The 22,456-nt window shown below is 52.3% G+C and overlaps 1 protein-coding gene across 2 annotated transcripts in view; it reads right to left on the minus strand.

Moving 5' to 3' along the window:
* HSPBAP1 (HSPB1 associated protein 1) overlaps positions 1 to 22,456 on the minus strand; it is a 115,583-nt gene that overhangs the window by 89,854 nt on the left and 3,273 nt on the right. The window contains exon 2 of one of the 2 annotated variants that reach the window (XM_073634480.1): positions 13,941 to 14,126. The exons of the other annotated variant lie outside the window; for it this stretch is intronic. Coding sequence (XP_073490581.1) covers positions 13,941 to 14,126 — 186 coding nt within the window. The remainder of the gene's footprint in view (positions 1 to 13,940; positions 14,127 to 22,456) is intronic. 2 annotated transcript variants of the gene reach the window in all.

Here is a 22,456-nt window from a genome sequence, read left to right on the forward strand (position 1 = left end):
CCGAGACCCATGACTAAGTAAGGATGAGGGCCAGGATGAGGGATGGGGGTCGTGATGAGGGATGAGGGCTGGGATGAGAGATGGGGGTCGGGATGAGAGATGAGAGATGGGGGTCGGGATGAGAGATGAGAGATGGGGGTCGGGATGAGAGATAAGAGATGGGGGTCGGGATGAGAGATGAGAGATGGGGGTCGGGATGAGAGATGAGAGATGGGGGTCGGGATGAGGGATGAGAGATGGGGGTCAGGATGAGGGATGAGAGATGGGGGTCAGGATGAGGGATGAGAGATGGGGGTCAGGATGAGGGATGAGAGATGGGGGTCAGGATGAGGGATGGGGGTCGTGATGAGGGATGAGGGCTGGGATGAGAGATGGGGGTCAGGATGAGAGATGAGAGATGGGGGTCGGGATGAGAGATGAGAGATGGGGGTCGGGATGAGAGATGGGGGTAGGGATAAGGGATTAAAGATGGGGGTCGGGATAAGGGATGAGAGATGGGGGTCAGGATGAGGGATGAGAGATGGGGGTCAGGATGAGGGATGAGAGATGGGGGTCGGGATGAGAGATGGGGGTCGGGATGAGAGATGGGGTTCGGGATGAGGGATGAGGGCTGGGATGAGGGATGGGGGTCGGGATAAGGGATTAAAGATGGGGGTCGGGATAAGGGATGAGAGATGGGGGTCAGGATGAGGGATGAGAGATGGGGGTCGGGATGAGAGATGGGGTTCGGGATGAGAGATGAGGGCTGGGATGAGAGATGGGGGTCGGGATGAGAGATGAGGGCTGGGATGAGGGATGGGGGTTGGGATGAGAGAGGAGAGATGGGGGGTCGGGATGAGGGATGATGGCTGGGATGAGGAATGAGAGATGGGGTTCGGAATGAGAGATGGGGGTTGGGATGAGAGATGGGGGTTGGGATGAGAGATGGGGGTCGGAATGAGAGATGAGAGATGGGGGGGGTCGGGATGAGAGATGGGGTTCGGGATGAGAGATGGGGTTCGGGATGAGAGATGGGGGTCGGGATGAGAGATGGGGGTCGGGATGAGAGATGGGGGTCGGGATGAGAGATGGGGGCCGGGATGGTAGCCAAAGCCAGAAAAAAGACCCAGAGAAAGAGGATTTACAACCCTTGATGTGTATTATTTTATCTGATGTTACAATGTGAGTTTAAGTCTAATTGGTCTGCAAAGCCTATAGTAAGCAGCCACAGCCCGAGTAGAAAAGCCTGTCCACTGCCAGCATGAGCAGAGAAGGTTCCATTCTCTCTGTGTGGAAGCAGTGGTCTCTCTGCAGAGATTACACACACCCTCACAGAGATCACACACAGAGCAAAGGTCCTTTCTCTGCAGTATGCTGACTGGGGACAGGCTTTTCAACTCAGGCTGTGGCTGCTTTAGATGTTTAGAAAACAGCAGAGGTGATTGGGGAAATGGTGTTCCTCGATTCCTTCCCATTTGCCATCCAGAAACTGTTTGATGTGGTCCCGATTTCCAGAGTGGAAGAGCCCGGAAACCATGGAGGAGGAGGGGGTATACTGACCACTGTGAAAGTGATCGGACAGCTTTGCAGCCAACTGAACAGAACAAATACAAACTTATGTCTGCTACTGCACCCTTCACCTAGCATTCCCCTTCATCTACTGCGCCCCTCTCCCTCTGCACCCTTTACCTACTACACTATTCCCCTAATGCACCCTTCCCCTGCATACCTTCCTCCTACCGACCCCTTTCAGCTACCACACCCCTCTCCTTCTGCACCCTTCCCCTGCATACCTTCCTCCTACTGCACTCCCTCCCTTACTGTGCCCTTTACCTACTACACCCCTTCCTCCTACTGCATCCTTTCACCTACTGCGCCCTGCTCCCTCTGCACCCCTTCCCCTACTGTGCCCCTCTCCCTCAGCACCCTTTACCTACTGCACCCCTCTCCCTCTGCACCCTCCTCCTGCATACCTTCCTCCTCCTGCACCCCTCTCTCTCTGCACCCTTTCCTTACTGCACTCCTTCCTTTACTGTGCCTTTTACATACGGCACCCCTTCCTCCTACTGCATCCCTTCACCTACTGTGCCCTTCTCCCTCTGCACCCCTTCCCTTGCTGCAGCCCTTTTCCTACTGTGACCCTCCCTTCTCAGCACCCATTACCTATCGTACCCCTTCCCCCACTGTGCCCCTCTCCCTCTGCACCCTTTACCTACTGCACACTTCCCTTACTGTACCCCTTCTCCTCCTACCACACCCCTTCACCTACTACACCATTCCCCTACTGCACCGCTTCCTCCTACTTCACCCCTTCACCATTCCCCTACTGCACCCCTCCACCTACTACACCATTCCCCTACTGCACCCCTTCACCTACTACACCATTCCCCTACTGCACCCCTCCACCTACTACACCATTCCCCTACTGCACCCCTTCACCTACTACACCATTCCCCTACTGCACCCCTTCACCTACTACACCATTCCCCTACTGCACCCCTTCACCTACTACACCATTCCCCTACTGCACCCCTTCACCTACTACACCATTCCCCTACTGCACTCCTTCACCTACTACACCATTCCCCTACTGCACCGCTTCCTCCTACTTCACCTACTACACCATTCCCCTACTGCACCGCTTCCTCCTACTTCACCTACTACACCATTCCCCTACTGCACCCCTTCACCTACTACACCATTCCCCTACTGCACCCTCTTCCTGCACCCCTTCCCACTCTCTACTCTACACCCTCTCCCTCTGCACCCTTTCCACCAGTGCACCCCTCTCCCTTTGCACCCTTTTCCTGCATACCTTCCTCCTACTGCACCCCTCTCCCTCTGCACCCTTTACTTACTGCACACCTTCCTCCTACTGCACCCCCTAAGCAGGAAACCCAAAGTACGATTTTGGGGTAAATTCACAAACAGTTATAGCGTGTGAGGTTTGTGTTTTTCGGTATGAGATAATAAAAGGTCTATTCAAAGTAAAGTATTGAATTTGCAGTGAATTATTGCAACTTATGTAAATATATGAGGTAAATGCCACAAAACAATTGAGATAAACGATTAAAGTCAATTTACTGAAAGAAGAAAAAAAACAAAAAAAACCACACACATTATGGTTATTTATCTCACAGTTCGGGCAATCAATATTCTAGGAATGTGGAAAATAAGAACAAAGGGGAACTCTGTACTGATCAATAAAGAAAAATAAAACAAAACAAAACAATGTATTCCGATCTTCTTCCCTCTGTACTCTCTCCGCACTCTTCTTCCCTACCTCTCCCGCTCTCCTCTCCTTCTTCCTCTCCCTCTCTCCTCTCCTTCTTCCCTACCTCTCCCTCTCTCCTCTCCTTCTACCCTACCTCTCCCTCTCTCCTCTCCTTCTTCCCTACCTCTCCCGCTCTCCTCTCCTTCTTCCTCTCCCTCTCCCGCTCTCCTCTCCTTCTTCCTCTCCCTCTCTCCTCTCCTTCTTCCCTACCTCTCCCTCTCTCCTCTCCTTCTTCCCTACCTCTCCCTCTCTCCTCTCCTTCTTCCTCTCCCTCTCTCCTCTCCTTCTTCCTCTCCCTCTCTCCTCTCCTTCTTCCCTACCTCTCCCTCTCTCCTCTCCTTCTTCCCTACCTCTCCCTCTCTCCTCTCCTTCTTCCCTACCTCTCCCTCTCTCCTCTCCTTCTTCCCTACCTCTCCCGCTCTCCTCTCCTTCTTCCTCTCCCTCTCCCGCTCTCCTCTTCTTCTTCCTCTCCCTCTCTGCTCTCCTTCTTCCCTACCTCTCCCTCTCTCCTCTCCTTCTTCCCTACCTCTCCCTCTCTCCTCTCCTTCTTCCTCTCCCTCTCTCTGCACTCTCTATATCTTTCTCCCTCCCATTGTACTCTGCCTCTCTCTCCTCCCTCTCCTCTCCATCTTCCCCTCTCCTTCCCCTCTCCACCCCCTCTCCTTCTTCCCCTCTCCCTCTTCTCTCTCTCCCTCTCCCCTCCCACTGTCCTCCTCTCCTCTTCCTCCTCTCTACTTTCCGTCTCCCTCTCCTTTCCCCTCTCTCTCCCTCTCCCCTCCCATTGTCCTCCTCGCCTCTTCCTCCTCTCTCTCTTCGTTCTCTTCTCTCACTCTTCTTCTTTCCTCCTCTCCCTTCTCTCTCCCTCTCCCTACCCACTGTCCTTCTCTCCTCTCCCTCTCACATCCTCTCACTCCTCTCTCCCTCTTCACTCTCCCTCCTCCTCCTCTTCTCTCTCCCTCTTTGCCCTTCCTCCTCCTCTTCTCTCTCCCTCTTCCACGGTCATCCTCTCCCTTCTCACTTCCTCGTCTCTCTCCCTCACCCCACCCACTATCCTCCTCCCCCCTTCCCTCCCACTGTCACCCTCTCCCTCTTCACTCTCTTCCCTCTCCCACTGTCCTCCTCTTCTATTCTCTCTCCCCTCCTTTCTCTCTCCCTCCCCCTCTGTTATCCTCTCTCTCGCTCCGCTCCCACTATCCTCCTCTCCCCTCTCACCATCCTCCTCTCCCCCCCCCCCCCCCCCCCACCATCCTCCGCTCCCCTCCCTCCTCTCTCTCCCTATCCCCTCCCACCATCCTCCTCTCCCCTCACTCTTCTCTCTCCTCTCACCCTCTTCTCTCTTCCCTCCTTCACTCTTCTTCCCCTCCTCTCCCTCCTCTCCTCTCCCTCTTCACTCTCCCCCCCCCCACCATCCTCCTCTCCCCTCCCTCCTCTCTCTCCCTATCCCCTCCCACCATCCTCCTCTCCCCTCACTCTTCTCTCTCCTCTCACTCCCCTCACCCTCTTCTCTCTCCCTCTTCCCTCCTTCACTCTTCTTCCCCTCCTCTCCCTCCTCTCCTCTCCCTCTTCACTCTCCCCTCCAATTCACATCAGCTTTACTGGTAGGACCAAATAAATTTTAGCATTGCCAAAGCAATTGCATTTGTATAGGAAGGGGCAGCTCTAGGGCAGCGTCGAGGTGGTAAGTGGTAATACAAAAGGGCAACAATAGAGGAGTCCATGTAAAGTATTTTTAATACTACAGTTTTTCATGTCCTCTCCTCTCTCTCCAGCCTGTATAGATGGTTCTCCCCTGGACGCAGTGTGATGCATTGTGCTCTTCTCAGTCTGGAAGCCGGCGCTGAGTGCAGAGAATGTTCTGTGTGGAAATGATCGATCACCAATGTGGAGTCACGCTGGGATTGTCCGATGTACACGGCACAAAGCAACGCACTACGGGGGGGCCGTACAAGTGTCTGCACCCGCCAACCCTGAGAGGAGAGAGAATGAATGTACAGGTGTATCCACACAAAGCAGAACTACTCAGTGCTGAGAATTAAAAGGGTCACTCTGCCCACACATTCTTTTTTTTTTTCAGTGGAAGCACATTAGATGGGTGACTGCAGCTGTATGGTCTCTGCACCCAAATATCTGCTACAGCTTTACAAGGGGGCCTTGTGTGCTCTACAAGAGGTTTCACCTTTTTTTGCTTGACACGGCGAGCCGAGTTAATGCCAAAGAGCTCAATTTTGGTCTCATCTGACCACAGCACTTTCCCCCAATCCTTCTCTGAATCATTTAGATGTTCACTGGCATGGTTGTACATGGGCCTTCTTGAGGAGGGGGACTCGCCATGTTTAGAGAAAGAAAAATGCTGACTATGACCCAAAGAACACCATCTTGGATGAGAACCTTCTTTCCTCAGCTGGAACACTGAAGATGGGTCATGGATGGATCTTCGAGAAGGACAATGACATGTACAGGCTCATCTGAAAGGGAAATGACATGTACAGGCTCGTCTGAAAGTCATGTGACTCGTTAGTGTTACAAGATCTCAGGTGTGAATGGGGAGCAGGTGTGTTAAATTTGGTGTTATCGCTCTCACTCTCTCATACTGATCACTGGAAGTTCAACATGGCACCTCATGGCAAAGAACTCTCTGAGGATCTGAAGAAAAGAATTGTTGCTCTACATAAAGATGGCCTAGGCTATAAGAAGATTGCCAAGACCCTGAAACTGAGCTGCAGCACGGTGGCCAAGACCATACAGCGGTATAACAGGACAGGTTCCACTCAGAACAGGCCTCACCATGGTCCACCAAAGAAGTTGAGGGCACGTGCTCAGCGTCATATCCAGAGGTTGTCTTTGGGAAATAGACGTATGAGTGCTGCCAGCATTGCTGCAGAGGTTGTAGGGGTGGAGGGTCAGCCTGTCAGTGCTCAGACCATACGCCGCACACTGCATCAAATTGGTCTGCATGGCTGTCATCCCAGAAGGAAGCCTCTTCTAAAGATGATGTACAAGAAAGTCCACAAACAGTTTGCTGAAGGAAAGCAGACTATGGACATGGATTACTGGAACCATGTCCTGTGGTCTGATGAAACCAAGATAAACTTATTTGGTTCAGATGGTGACAAGCGTGTGTGGTGGCAACCAGGTGAGGAGTACAAAGACAAGTGTGTCTTGTCTACAGTCAAGCATGATGGTGGGAGTGTCATGGTCTGGGGCTGCATGAGTGCTGCCGGCACTGGGGGGCTACAGATCATTGAGGGAACCATGAATGCCAACATGTACTGTGACATACTGAAGCAGAGCATGATCCCCTCCCTTCAGAGACTGGGCCGCAGGGCAGTATTCCAACATGATAACCACCCCAAACACACCTCCAAGACCACCACTGCCTTGCTAAAGAAGCAGAGAGTAAAGGTGATGGACTGGCCAAGCATGTCTCCAGACCTAAACCCTATTGATCATCTGTGGGACATCCTCAAACGGAAGGTGGAGGAGCGCAAGGTCTCTAACATCCACCAGCTCTGTGATGTCATCATGGAGCTGGGGAAGAGGACTCCAGTGACAACCAATGAAGCTCTGGTGACCTCCATGCCCAAGAGGGTTAAGGCAGTGCTGGAAAATAATGGTAGCCACACTTAATATTGACACTTTGGGCCTAATTAGGACATTTTCACTTAGGGGTGTACTGACTTTTGTTGCCAGCGGTTTAGACATTAATGGCTGTGTGTTGAGTTATTTTGAGGGGACAGCAAATTTACACTGTTATACAAGCTGTACACTCACTACTTTACATTGTAGCAAAGTGTCATTTCTTCAGTGTTGTCACATGAAAAGATAGAAGAAAATATTTACACAAATGTGAGGGGTGTACTTACTTTTGTAAGATACTGTATATGTATATCATTCTGTGTACACAACAATATCCTAATACTCTTTGTACAGTACTTTTAGGAATGGTCAACTGCTATGTATAGGTTGGGCTTGATGGACTTGTGTCTTTTTTCGACCTCACCTATTATGTAACTATGTTAGGATGATGAAAAACGAAATAAATATATGCTAAAAAAACTACGCGTTTCAACTCAAACAGGGTATTTTTTAGGCCTTATAACAGCTAATACGAATACATTTAAAATAGCACAAAAAAAAAAAAAAAAAGCGCAGACAAGGAAATCAGACGTCATCCGCCGCCGTTCAGCCTACACAATTGCAGCAAAACATTCTAATTTATACCAACTTAAATCTCTAGTGAACTCAGCCTCATCCTCGTACCTCCTGTCGGCGGGCTGCCGTCATTAAACAGCTCAGAACGCCGCGCAGACTGAGGAAATGCGGGCAGCTTACATGGATTTAGCTGGAAACTAATGACGGTCTTACAGGATTAGAGAAAGGTACAAGAAAATTACCGCAGTGATCCGCCTTCTTCCTGTTCGGTGGAACACTCTGCAGCGCTTACAGATGTTTAGCGTTACAAGTCAAGTCCAGACAGGAGGACATGAGAGCCCCACAAAAGTTTCCAAAGCCCAGAAGTTTGTTTTTAACTAGTGTAGCCGAAGCGTTTCAGAGGGTACAAGCGAGTTCCCTCCATCAGGGGTAAATAATGCAACACATGAATAAAAAGTACAATAAATAAAAAAAAAAAAATGAATAGCGTTTGATCCTGCTAGCTTCCGTGAGGACAATAAAGCTGGCTGTTATGGTGCCTCCTGGCAGGTTTTGCGGGCTCACCCAAGAAGCAGAGTCCAAGTACCAGCTGGTCACCAGAACATCTCATTGTGGAGGAGGGGGTGGAAGCCCTAGGAAGGTTTTCTTTGCTGGAAACTGGCACCAGGTCATGGCCCTCAAGTTCATTCTACCTAGGGGTTGTTGGGACAGAAGGGCTTTAGACTGTTCACGATGCGGTAGACAAGAGAGTAAATGGGTCAAGGCCAAGGTCATGGTGAGCAAGAAGAGTAGTCATAATGAGGCAGGGATCAAGGTAGGCGGCAGGCAAGAGAGTAGTTTGGTCCAGGCAGAGGTCAAGGCAGGCAAGAGAGTAGTCTGGTCCACAAGGGTCAAGGCAGACAAAAAGCAAGAGAATAGTAAGGTTCAGGCAGGGGTTGGAGGCAGGCAGAAGGTCAAGGAACGTGGCAGGCAAGAGTGTAGTCAGTTCCAGGCACGGGTCAAGGAGGTCGGCAGGCAAGAGTGTAGTGAGGTTCAGGCAGGGGTTGAGGCAAGCAGAAAGCAAGAGAGTGATGAGGTTGAGGCAGGCGACAGGCAAGAGCGTAGTTGGAATCAGGCAAAGGTCAAGGCAGGTGGCAGGCAAGAGAGTAGTTAGGTCCTGGCAGGTTTTGAGTTAGGAAGAAGGCAAGTAAGTAGTCATGTCACAGTAGGGTTTGAGGCAGGCAATAGGCGAGAGAGTGGTCAGGTCCAGACAGTAGTCAAGGCAGGCAACAGGCAAGAGTGTAGTGAGAACCAGATAATACTTACCTACCAGCTGCCTGTTTGCTGCCAACCCAAATTGACCTGTCTACTCTCTTGCCCCAACCCCTGCCTGGATCTAAATAAACTCCTACCTGCCTTGACCATCTTCTGGACCTGATTACTCTTGCCTGTTGCCCGAGTTAACCCCTGCCTGGATCGAACTACACTCTTGCCTGCCTTAACCCCTGCCTGGATCTGACTACACTCTTGCCTGCTTCGACCCCTGTCTGGACCTCATTATTCTCTTGCCTGCCACCTACCTTGACCTCTGCCTGATTCTGACTACACTCTTGCCTGCCGCCTGCCTGGACCTAACTACTCTCTTGTCTGCTGCCTTCCTCAACCCCTACCATGACTTGACTACTTTGTTTCCTTCCGCCTGCCTAGACACCTGCCTTGACCTGATCAATCTCTTGCCTGCCACCTCTGCCTGATTCTGACTCGACTCTTGCCTATCGCCTGCCTGGACCTCATTACTTTCTTGCCTGCCTGGACCTCATTACTCTCTTGCCTGCTGTCACAGACCTAGCCGGGACAGAGGCTGTTGGAGAGGACTGTATGCAAGCCTGTTGCCTTTTGATTATGGGCCCTGGATTTTCAATGGATTCATTCTGTTGGGACACATCCTGTGAGGAGATGCTGGTGTCATCAACCTGTGTTTATGTTAATTGAATGAGCTAATGACATTGTCCTCTATACAATGTAGGAGACGGGACGACTGCTATTGTGTTGATATAACTGTATGAAGCTCGGTGACCACAAGTCTGGGCGAAAGGTCATGTCTCAGTCACCTAGGCTGTATAAAGGATTAGATAATTAGCTCATGTTAATTAAGTTAGTTGTATTGTTAGAGGAGGTTCCAACGGCATATAAAGTCTTGTAACTTTGATTCATAATAAACAGTCCATGTTAGCAGTGAAGCAAGTGTCGCCTTGTTTTCTGCTCAGAGAGGTTGGAATATCTGATATCTGTATACAGACTGGGAGGAAGTGGTATATGACGGAAGCACTCAAGCGGAGTGTGGGACGTTCCGTGACATTGGTGGCAAGCAGCGGGAAAGCTTCCTACAGACTGGGACATCCAAACTTCCATCTGGATCCAAGGTCCAGATAGCAGGAGAGGAGAGGAGAGGTACAGATACCAGCCGCCATGGATGAGGAATTCAGAAGGAAGCTGCGAGAGATGCAGATACAGCACAGAGGACCAGTATCGGAGCAGGTCCTGCTGGGATGGTGTGATTCTATTCGCTGCAAACTCTGGAAGGAAGCGCTAGCCCGTGAGCAGCGACACCAGGGAAAAATTCTCCCCTCCATCGAGGAAAGGTACTGGTCACATTACGGACTGCGGGTGCGGTTTTTGGGAGAAAAACCACACAAGAAGCAGACAGCTGAATTAAGCAGGCTGGTCTGGGCAGAGATAAAGCTGGATGAGAGCTACAGAGCCCTCCGGTGGCATGTATCCCAAGCATGTCCCTGGATAGCGGATGACAGCCCAACGGAAGGCTTAAGCTACGGCGGCTTGGGACTGTTGTTTGTGAAGCTGACAGGGGACCCTAACTTTGGGAGTGATTTGGAGCGGCGGTGGACGAAATCATGGATTTCAGAGAAGGGCTACTGAACATTTTGGAAGTGCACTGGGCACTGGAAGATTTGGAGTTTCTGGCCGTTCAGGAATGGGAGCTAGAGATCGCCTACAGACGGCTGCTAGACATTGCTCAGTGCCAGGGCTGGGCTCCCTTTGCCTGGGACTATCAGGAAATACCAGCTGACAACCCTGAAATCCTGGCTGAAGAGTCGGCAATGTGGCAGAGCAATAGTGTGCTTTGCCAACCTGCCCCCGCAGCTATGGAGGCGGAGGTCTTATGGCGGATGCAGCAAGTGCTGACTGACCTTGATGATCCTGTTTCTGCATGGGATGATCTTGGATGGAGGAATGTGCCTGTCCAGCAGCATGCCAGAGAATCTGCAGCGGAAAATCTGGAGATTGCCATCCCCACACCTGAAGTGCTGACAACCGGGCAGAGCTCTGCTAACCTCTGCCCAGCACTGATAGCATCTTCTGGATTCCATGGACAGGAGATGGTGAACCTCCATCCCCAGATACCAGTTGCAGAGGCGGGGGATTTAATAGACTTTTCTGCTGAGGAAGAACAACCCGATGAGCCTCCAGCAGAAGAGCTGCTATCAGGGCCAAAGTTCACTGTGTTCTGCCCAGCACCAACAGTGGCTTCGGCCTTCTTGAGAGAAGAGGTAGTCTGCCTCTCCCACAACACTGACAGGGACATGTGATTTTCTGCCAGCAGCATCTATGGAGTTAAAACAAACTTCTCCAGCTGAAGATCTGGTAACTGAACAGAGGGTCCAAGACCTCTGTCCCACACTTTTACCAATTCCAGAGACTGGGGATTTAATAGACGTTACTGTAGAGGAGGAACCACCTGGCAAACCCCCAGCAGAAGTGCTGGCAACTGGACAGAGGGTCCAAGACCTCTGCCTCACACCTGCAGCAATTGTGGAGGCTCAGGCTGAGAAGATGGCAATCACTTCCCAGCAGCAGATACAGGGGGAGAAGGGAGAGGAGGTGTGTGTTGTCCCTCCCCAACAGTTGGCCAGGGTGGAGGAAGTGGGCTTTCCTCCCCAGCAAAGATCCGTGTACCTGGGAGACAGTACCATCGACATGTCGTCCCAGCAGCCAGATGAGGGAATGGAAAAGGAAGCAGCCGGCTCACCTCCCCAATGGCAGCTACACAGTTTGGGAGTGGAGGAAGCCAGCCTCCTGCCCCAACAGTTAGCCGGAGCAGAGGATGCGGAGTCCCCAGCAGAAGTGCTGGCAACAGGGCAGAGTGCTACCAACCTCTGCCCAGCACCGGCAACAACTACAGAGTTCCAGGGAGGCGGGGCAGTCGGCCTCCCTCTCCAACAGTTAGCCGGAACAGATGGTGTGGGGTTTCCAGCAGAAGGGCTGGCAACAGGGCCGAGGACTGCTGGACTCTGCCGTCAACTAACAGAGGATGGATTTCCTGTGAAGGTGGATGGGACTTCAGTCCCCACCTGTATACCCCAGGGATGCTGGGCAGTGGGCCCCGATCCCCAACAGCATGACAGAGTGAGCCCAGACACCCTGTCTTCTCTCCAGCGGCAGAAAGGATTCCAGGGAGAAGAGCCAGTCCAGGCCTCTCCCCAGCGGCAGATAAGTTCTCTGAGAGAGGCAGAGGTTGGCTGGATGAGTAATACTCTGTTTGGAACAATTTGTTTGGGGTACTGTGTGGGTACAGGCAGTAGAGGACTGGAACTATGGACTAACTTCGGAGTCAACCCGTCTGGGGTCTCCTCCTGTGTTAGTCTCCTGCCGAAAGGGGAGAAATGTGACAGACCTAGCCGGGACAGAGGCTGTTGGAGAGGACTGTATGCAAGCCTGTTGCCTTTTGATTATGGGCCCTGGATTTTCAATGGATTCATTCTGTTGGGACACATCCTGTGAGGAGATACTGGTGTCATCAACCTGTGTTTATGTTAATTGAATGAGCTAATGACATTGTCCTCTATACAATGTAGGAGACGGGACGACTGCTATTGTGTTAATTAACTGTATGAAGCTCGGTGACCACAAGTCTGGGCGAAAGGTCATGTCTCAGTCACCTAGGCTGTATAAAGGATTAGATAATTAGCTCATGTTAATTAAGTTACAGTTGTATTGTTAGAGGAGGTTCCAACGGCATATAAAGTCTTGTAACTTTGATTCATAATAAACAGTCCATGTTAGCAGTGAAGCAAGTGTCGCCTTGTTTTCTGCTCAGAGAGGTTGGAATATCTGATATCTGTATACAGACTGGGAGGAAGTGGTATATGACGGAAGCACTCAAGCGGAGTGTGGGACGTTCCGTGACACCTGCCTCCTGCCTTGACCTCTGCGTGGACCTAACTACTCTCTTCTCTGCCACCTGCCTTGATCTCTGCCTGATTCTGAGTACACTCTTGCCTGCCGCCTGCCTGGACCTCATTACTCTCTTGCCTGCCACCTAGCTTGACCTCTGCCCGATTCTGACTACACTCTTGCCTGCCACCTGCCTTGACCTCTACCTGGACCTAACTATGCTCTTGTCTGCTGCCTTCCTCAGCCCCTACCATGACTTGACTACTTGGTTGCCTGCCTTGACCTCTGCCTGGACCTGACTAGTTTCTTCCCTGCCTGGACCTCACTACTCTCTTGCCTGCCACCTGCCTTGACCCAACTACGCTCTTGTCTGCTGCCTTCCTCAGCCCCTACCATGACTTGACTACTTGGTTGCCTGCCTTGACCTCTGCCTGGGCCTGACTAGTTTCTTCCCTGCCTGGACCTCACTACTCTCTTGCCTGCCACCTGCCTTGACCAAACTACGCTCTTGTCTGCTGCCTTCCTCAACCCCTACCTTGACTTGACTACTTGGTTGTCTGCCTTGACCTCTGCTTGGGCCTGACTAGTTTCTTCCCTGCCTGGACCTAAGGCAGGGTTGATGCAGGCAGCAGGTGAAGGCACGTGGCAGGCAAGAAAACGATGAGGTCGAGACAGGCAAGAAACTAGCCAGGTTTGCTCTCTCGCTCAGTCGGTGGCCCCTCCAGGTTTCTCTGGAGGCACAGCAGCTGATGATGTAATAGGCACCGCATCTCTTAATTGGGCTGAACCTATATAAAGGTTCTGTGTACCGCCCTCCGCTGCCTGGTTGGATTTGCCAGTCTGCCGCCTACCTCGACCCCTGACCTGTATTCAGGTAATCCTTCATCCCTACCGTGTTCCCACTGCTATTCACCTGGTATGCTACTGTGTTGGGGGGACGTTCAACATCATCTAGCTCTTTTCTTCCCAGCCTGACTGTCCCTAGTCCTCCCCTTTTTATTCAATAGATTTCATTTCTCCCAATCACAGAGGCTCAGCATCACAAGTGGGCGTTAACTAAGGCAAAACGCCTGCCTAGGAACGCCCACTCCTCCAGACTGATATTACCTGTCAAAGCATTTTATTTGCATTAACTCCACCCAAAAGCCCACCCACTCCTTGCATCAGGACTGAGGGTTGCTGGGAGGAGTAACTGAGGCAGGGGGGCTGTGATGTTTTCAGGAAGAGGTGTACAGCCCCCTGCCGGCCCCTCCCACCAGCCACGATCTGCCTGCATTGCATAGAGAAGCACAGAGACCCAGTGATGATCATACTGGGTATAAAATAAGGTATTTCTCACGATTCACGAGTTCCGCCGACTGACCTGGATCTATTCTCCTCTTTCCAATTCGGAAGCGCAGGCTCTTGTCCTGCAAGAGGTCAGACAGGCGAGCAACGTCCCAGCGAGAAGCCGGCCAATCCTGGGCCATATTGAGGAAAACGGCGGGGCGGTCCAAGCCGAGGACAATCTCTCTGGCCTCCTGTGCTGAGAATGGTTTCATTCTGGAGCCTGAAAAAAAGAACTCACCGATCAATTCACACCAGAGGAGCTTACACTCTAATCCCCCCCCCCCCCCAGTCATACACTATTATTATTATTCATTTATATAGCTCCTCCTCTTTCTACAAAGTTACAATGTACAGTCTGATTACTGGGGGAGGGGAAACTGAGGAAATGACTCCTCCTCCTTCTACAAAGTTACAATGTACAGTCTGAGCACTGAGGGAGGGGAGACTGAGGAAATGCTTCCTTCTGCCTGCAGCAGACTGATGACATCATCTCAGCCTAGGTAAAGCCGCTGTTTTTGTATAAATGGAGCTCTTCTGATCAGTTACATTGTTGCAGTGTATGGTGCGGGATCTATTCCTCTTTATATCCCGGATCGGCGGTGTGGATGAAGTCCGTCTCCCGTTTGGCCGCAGTTCCTAATTAGAGACGACACGTGGCCGTCCGATGCGAAGCAAAACCCATCCCCCCCCCCCCCCCGAGGGCCCCCGCCAGCCAGGATTACAAGGATGCCCCATTGATCAGCCTCCCTCTTGATCCGCTTCCATCAGCCGCTCCGCCGCGCGCGTTTCTCCGAGCGCCTCCATTATATCGGTGTCCCGCCGAGCCGTCTCGCCGCAGCTGTCACCGCCATTTGCTCGTCGCTGTAATGAATGATTCTTTAGTGCGATCTCCCAGCAGGGAAATCACAGACCCGGACGGCTTCAAGAGAAAAAACAAAAACACCCCAAACTTTATCGCTCCCCGCCGCGCCGCCGCTTAACGACGCCGTTTATGGTATAACAGGCGCTGATATACTGGCACGGCCATTTAAACCTTAACGCATTTTGGATTGCGGCTCTTGACAGTAAATAAGCGATAAATCCTTTCACCGTCTGTCTGCCCGCCGCGAAGAGGACGGCGCAACGGTCGATCGAGACGCGCACTAAAGCATCGGCTGATTAACTAAAGACTGACACAGGCGGGTCCATAAAAAGCACTGACTCGGGAACGGCGCTCCTGGAAATCGCAGTGAATGTTACCGAGACGCCATTCACACCTGAGCATAGCGGGAACGCACGTTCACGTGTTGTTGCGCATTTTTTTCCCGTGTTAACACACGTCACGCCACATGCATGGACTGCCCTGTTTGCGACAAATGCCCCAAAGGAGCTCCGGAACGGCGGACATTTTTTTTTCAGCGTGTTTCGTCTGCTACCTGTACCTGGGAAGTCATTAACAATCAATTGCACTGCAAGCACAACTTGCGATTACAGAGCACACCTACGCGTTTCGTTGCACATTTTGGAAACACAAAGGTGTGAATGCAGCCCGATACTCCAAATCCCACATAAACCCCTTCCAGACCGCCGAATGACGGCAACAGCACGATCGCATGTCAGCAGCGGTCATGAAGGGAGGAGAGGCGGTAAGTGTCAGAGAGCAATATCAATAGAGCAGATCAGTGCCTGTCAGTGCCTCCTCATCAGTGCCCATCAATACAGACTGTCAGTGCCCATCAGTGCCACCTCAATGCCAATCAGTGCCCATCAATACAGACTATCAATGCCAATCAGTGCCCATCAATACAGACTATCAGTGCCAATCAGTGCCGCCCATCATTGCTACCTATCAGCATCCATCAATGCAGCCGATCAGCGCAACTTCATCAGTGCCCATCAGTGCAACCCAATGCCTATCAGTACCACTCATCATTGCTGCCTATCAGTACCCATTGCTGCCACCTATCAGTGCCCCTCAATGCAGCCGATCAGTGCAGCTTCATCAGTGCCGCCTATCAGTGCCCATTATTTCCACCTATCAGTGCCCCTCAATGCAGCCGATCAGTGCCGCTCATCAGTGCCCATCAATGCAACCCATCAGTGCCACTCATCATTGCTGCCTATCAGTACCCATTAGTGCCATTACTGCCTATCAGTGCCCCTCAATGCAGCCAATCAGTGCAGCTTCATCAGTGCCGCCTATCAGTGCCCATTATTGCCACCTATCAGTGCCCCTCAATGCCGCCTCATCAGTGCCCATTATTGCCACCTATCAGTGCCCCTCAATGCAGCCGATCAGTGCAGCTTCATCAGTGCCGCCTATCAGTGCCTCCTATCCGTGCCCATTATTTCCACCTATCAGTGCCCCTCAATGCAGCCGATCAGTGCCGCCTCATCAGTGCTTCCTCATCAGTGCCCATCAATGCAGCCCATCAGTGCCAATCAGTGCCACCCATCATTGCTGCCTATCAGTACCCATTATTGCCACCTATCAGTGCCCCTCAATGCAGCCGATCAGTGCAGCTTCATCAGTGCCGCCTATCAGTGTCCATTATTGCCACCTATCAGTGCCCATTACTGCCACCTATCAGTGCCCCTCAATGCAGCCAATCAGTGCCGCCTCATCAGTGCTTCCTCATCAGTGCCCATCAATGCAGCCCATCAGTGCCAATCAGTGCCACCCATCATTGCTGCCTATCAGTACCCATTATTGCCACCTATCAGTGCCCCTCAATGCAGTCGATCAGTGCCGCCTCATCAGTGCCCGTTATTGCCACCTATCAGTGTCCATCAGTGCCGCCTCATCAGTGCCCGTTATTGCCACCTGTCAGTGCTGCCTCATCAGTGAGGCAGAAAAATGACTTAGTTACTGTTATAAAATTTTGTAAATAAGAAATTTTTTTTTTATGTTTTTCAAAATTTTCTGATTTTTTTCCCTTTATTTAACAAAAAATAAACCCCCCCCCCCAGTGGTGATTAAATACCACCATAAGAAAGCTCTGTCTGTCTGAAAAAAGATGATAAAATGTCCTATGTGTACAGCGTTGTGTGACCGTGTAATTGTCATTCAAAGTGTGACAACGCTGAAAGCTGAAAATTGGCCTGGGCAGGAAGGGGGGGGGGGGGGTCTGGTAGGCAATTGGTTAAGAGCTCGTTCACACCAACCGCTGCGCGGGAACGCATGTGCAATTGTGCGTTTTCCGACACCACATGAAGACACGCTGCCTCCTTCAGGCCAGTGCAGGTATGGAAAAATAAATCATGTGCTCTATTTTCACATTTTACACATTGAATGAAGGGCCGCCCTACATGGAAGGCACACAGATGCGCAAAAAAAAAAAAAGAAAAAAAAAAAAAGTTGTGCGTGTTTGTACACACCTAGTGGTGTGATTGAAGAAAACCTCAGCACGCGCGGCATCGTGCACCTTTGGATTGGTGCCATTTGTACCCTCGTCCAATGTTGACCCAGTGACCCCCATTGGGGGGAATTTTCCCATCACCATTTTTTCTAATAAATAAAGGTAATCATCCCTTTGTGCCAGAGGTCTTCTGCCCGGTCATGTGATCTCCGTAGTGGGCCGTCCTTACTCACATAACTCAGTAGTCTCGTGAGTCCAGGACAGCATGACGACACGCGTCTTAGGGGGCGGATCCACAACAGTCAGGGCTCACTGGATAAAGATTGAATAATGCTGGCCGTCATTCAACCCGGGAGAGGAGCGCCCTCTATTGGCTGTGGGGGAGAGAGCAGGACCAAAAGATAAGTATTACAACAAAAGCTTTTTTACACTGCTGGGAATTGCACACGATTAAGTGCTCTCTGCAAAGAGACTTTCCATTTTATTCACAAATATAATAGAAAATTCATACAACGGAAGTTTAATCTGTTTATATTTTCTGTTTCTTGGTTCCGCCCCTCCCCCCCTTAACATAATAATTACATTTTTCACCCCTAGGCACCAACTGCACGCAAATATGCCGCCCCTCAGGGGCGGGGCCTTAGTGCAGAGGGGCCACATATTTGTGTGCATTAGCACCAAGCGCGCGCACCGCAGCTCAATTGAAAGCTCCCGATTGCTTCTTATAATTGTGAGTTTTCCGATCACGTAACCACCGTGACAGCTAATCATGGCAGTCACATGGTCACAAGCCCCGCCTCCCTGAACGCCAAAACCCTTAAAGGGCCGGCGGGAACCGATGCCAAGGGGTTAAAGAAAGCCTTTCATACTTAATTTTACACACAGTGACGTCATCACCGGGTCTCTGTGCTTCTCTAGGCAATGCAGGCAGATCATGGCTGGCGGGAGGGGCAAGCAGGGGGCTGTACATGGCTTCCTGAAAATATCACCCCCCCCCCTGGCCTCAGTACTCCTCTCCAGAGCCCTCAGTTCTGATGCAAACAGTGGGAGGAGTTATGCAAACATCAACATACCTTGAGGGGGGGGGTCAGTCTGGAAGAATGGGCGTTCCTAGGCAGACCTTGGTAACGCCCACATGTGATGCTGAGATTCCATGCTCAGTGAAAGACGTGAAATCCAATGAATGAAAGGGGCGGGGTCAGTGACAGCCAGGCTGGGCTAGATGATGCTGTAGCCAGGAAATGAGGGCGGGGCTCTGCCTGACTTGCTGCATCTTCTAATGCACATGGTGAGAAGCTCACAGTGTGCAGTGAAATCGGTGGAAGTTGTTTTGGCCCATGAGAACTAGGAGAGTGAAGAGTTAACAAACTGGGAACTGGAAATATCAGAAAAAGGAAATGAAAGTGAGAAAAAGGGAACTCCGACCTTCACGAGATCCACTCCGATTCTATCATTAGAAACATTGTGTCCATGTGAGATCTGTACATATCTCTCTCTGTCATGTGATTTCATTCATCCATTTATTATTTTTTTGTAGAACTAAAGTGGAACTAAACTATGTCTGAGCATTTTTGTATATATATATATATATATATACACACACACTCTTATTAAAAGAGGGAATGTGACCACTTAGGAAAAAGGGAAAAAAATATTATTATTATATCTTTTATATATATGATATAAGATATAAAAGATATAATAATATTTTTTTCCCTTTTTTTAAGTGGTCACATTCCCTCTGTTCTCAGCTGAATAAGAGAATAAGAGCTGGGGGGGGGGGGGGGACAACAGTACACTGATCCTCCCAGTGAATGGCTGTGCAGGGGGGGGGAGGGGGGTCAGGACAAGTCTGATCATTGGAAGAGAGCAGGCCAAGTTCCCAGCACAACTAGAGAACTGACCATAATGTGATCTCCTGCTTAGTGTGGTCAGTTTTTAAAAGGAAAGCAGAGGTACTGGCAGTTATTTTACGCAAAAGGAAGCCACACAAAGAGAACAGGAGACTTTCTCATACCAGTACAGCAGCCACATATCAGGAAGAGGAAATGTTGGGTCGCCTGCGGCGGGAGAAACACCGGACACCCAAGTAAATAAGGAACCGCCACCCAACCCCCGCTGCCTCCTTCACCTCCCTTGTCTTGGTATGAGCCCCCACACTGCAGGTTCCCCCCCCCCAGTACCCGGCGCTCAGTTCTCTGCCGCGCCGTTGGTTCCAGGTAATAACTCACAAGGTGTTTCTTTGTCATTACCAAACATCTGCTTGTTATAAATTGGCCAATAAATTATTCCGAAGTGACACCGCGATGGCGCCGGCTCTACCGCTTCTACTAATGAACTGGGGAGGGAATACAACTCGTTTTTTTTTTCCTTCTACCATTTGAGTAACACATCGCCAAACACGCCGTTCAATAAATCACCGGAACGTGCAAAACACGGCGACAGCGGAACTCTGAGAGCGACAATATGGAAGACGCACCGAGAGCGGCACGTGGCTCGCTATTCCCGCGCTCAGGTCTTGCGGGAAATGTTTCACTTTCCTTTGCAGCTTTTTGTGTCAAATCTACAAAACTGATATCTATTGTATCACCACCGCAACATCAAGATACCGAAATATGGATCACTCGGGGGGATTCAGAACTCATCAGATCTTCACAGCTAACTGTCAACAATCGATGGAATTCCCCCCCACTTCCTGTGTGTGTGACTCCGGGACTCAGGCCTGACATCACATCAGAGGTCCCCCGTCACATCAGAGGTCCCCCCCCCATCACATCAGAGGTCCCCCGTCACATCAGAGGTCCCCCCCGTCACATCAGAGGTCCCCCCCGTCACATCAGAGGTCCCCCTCGTCACATCAGAGGTCCCCCTCGTCACATCAGAGGTCCCCTCGTCACATCAGAGGTCCCCCTCGTCACATCAGAGGTCCCCCTCGTCACATCAGAGGTCCCCCCCCGTCACATCACATCAGAGGTCCCCCCCCGTCACATCAGAGGTCCCCCCCCGTCACATCAGAGCCCCCCCCCCATCACATCAGAGGTCCCCCCCGTCACATCAGAGGTCCCCCTCGTCACATCAGAGGTCCCCTCGTCACATCAGAGGTCCCCCTCGTCACATCAGAGGTCCCCCCCCGTCACATCACATCAGAGGTCCCCCCCCGTCACATCAGAGGTCCCCCCCCCGTCACATCAGAGGTCCCCCCCCGTCACATCAGAGCCCCCCCCCCATCACATCAGAGCCCCCCCCCCATCACATCAGAGGTCCCCCTCGTCACATCAGAGGTCCCCCCCGTCACATCAGAGGTCCCCCCCCCTCACATCAGAGGTCCCCCCCCCCCTCACATCAGAGGTCCCCCCCCCTCACATCAGAGGTCCCCCCCCGTCACATCAGAGGTCCCCCCCGTCACATCAGAGGTCCATTACATCAGAGGTCCCTTCATCACATCAGAGGTCCCCCCCGTCACATCAGAGGTCCCCCCCGTCACATCAGAGGTCCCCCCCGTCACATCAGAGGTCCATTACATCAGAGGTCCCCTCATCACATCAGAGGCCCCCCCCCCATCACATCAGAGGTCCCCCCCATCACATCAGAGGTCCCCCCCCCGTCACATCAGAGGTCCCCCCCTCGTCACATCAGAGGTCCCCCTCGTCACATCAGAGGTCCCCTCGTCACATCAGAGGTCCCCCTCGTCACATCAGAGGTCCCCCCCCGTCACATCACATCAGAGGTCCCCCCCCGTCACATCAGAGGTCCCCCCCCGTCACATCAGAGGTCCCCCCCCCGTCACATCAGAGCCCCCCCCCCATCACATCAGAGGTCCCCCCCGTCACATCAGAGGTCCCCCTCGTCACATCAGAGGTCCCCCCCGTCACATCAGAGGTCCCCCCCCCTCACATCAGAGGTCCCCCCCCCTCACATCAGAGGTCCCCCCCCCTCACATCAGAGGTCCCCCCCGTCACATCAGAGGTCCCCCCCCGTCACATCAGAGGTCCCCCCCGTCACATCAGAGGTCCATTACATCAGAGGTCCCTTCATCACATCAGAGGTCCCCCCCCGTCACATCAGAGGTCCCCCCCGTCACATCAGAGGTCCCCCCCGTCACATCAGAGGTCCCCCCCGTCACATCAGAGGTCCATTACATCAGAGGTCCCCTCATCACATCAGAGGCCCCCCCCCCATCACATCAGAGGTCCCCCCCCCCCATCACATCAGAGGTCCCCCCCCCGTCACATCAGAGGTCCCCCCCATCACATCAGAGGCCCCCCCCATCACATCAGAGGTCCCCCCCATCACATCAGAGGTCCCCCCCCCCCCATCACATCAGAGATCCCCCCCATCACATGTCCCCCCCATCACATCAGAGATCCCCCCATCACATCAGAGGTCCCACCCCCCCCCCATCCCATCAGAGGTTCCCCATCCCATCAGAGGTCCCACCCCCCCCCCCCATCACATCAGAGGTCCCCCCATCCCATCAGAGGTCCCCCCATCACATCAGAGGTCCCCCCCCCATCACATCAGAGGTCCCCCCCCCCCATCACATCAGAGGTCCCCCCGTCACATCAGAGGTCCCCCCCGTCACATCAGAGGTCCCCCCCGTCACATCAGAGGTCCCCCCCGTCACATCAGAGGTCCCCCCCGTCACATCAGAGGTCCCCCCCGTCACATCAGAGGTCCCCCCCGTCACATCAGAGGTCCCCCCCGTCACATCAGAGATCCCCCCCGTCACATCAGAGATCCCCCCATCACATCAGAGGTCCCCCCCGTCACATCAGAGGTCCCCTCATCACATCAGAGATCCCCCCATCACATCAGAGGTTCCCTCATCACATCAGAGGTCTCCCCGTCACATCAGAGGTCTCCCCGTCACATCAGAGGTCCCCCCCCGTCACATCACATCAGAGGTCCCCCGTCACATCACATCAGAGGTCCCCCGTCACATCACATCAGAGGTCCCCCCCTCATCACATCAGAGGTTCCCCCATATCACATCAGAGGTCCCCCCGTCACATCAGAGGTCCCCCCCCATCACATCAGAGGTCCCCCCCCCATCACATCAGAGGTTCCCCATCCCATCAGAGGTCCCACCCCCCCCATCCCATCAGAGGTTCCCCATCCCATCAGAGGTCCCCCCATCACATCAGAGGTCCCCCCCGTCACATCAGAGGTCCCCCCCGTCACATCAGAGGTCCCCCCCCGTCACATCAGAGGT

This window comes from Aquarana catesbeiana, linkage group LG06, assembly GCF_042186555.1.
Source record: "Aquarana catesbeiana isolate 2022-GZ linkage group LG06, ASM4218655v1, whole genome shotgun sequence".
NCBI lineage: Eukaryota > Metazoa > Chordata > Amphibia > Anura > Ranidae > Aquarana > Aquarana catesbeiana.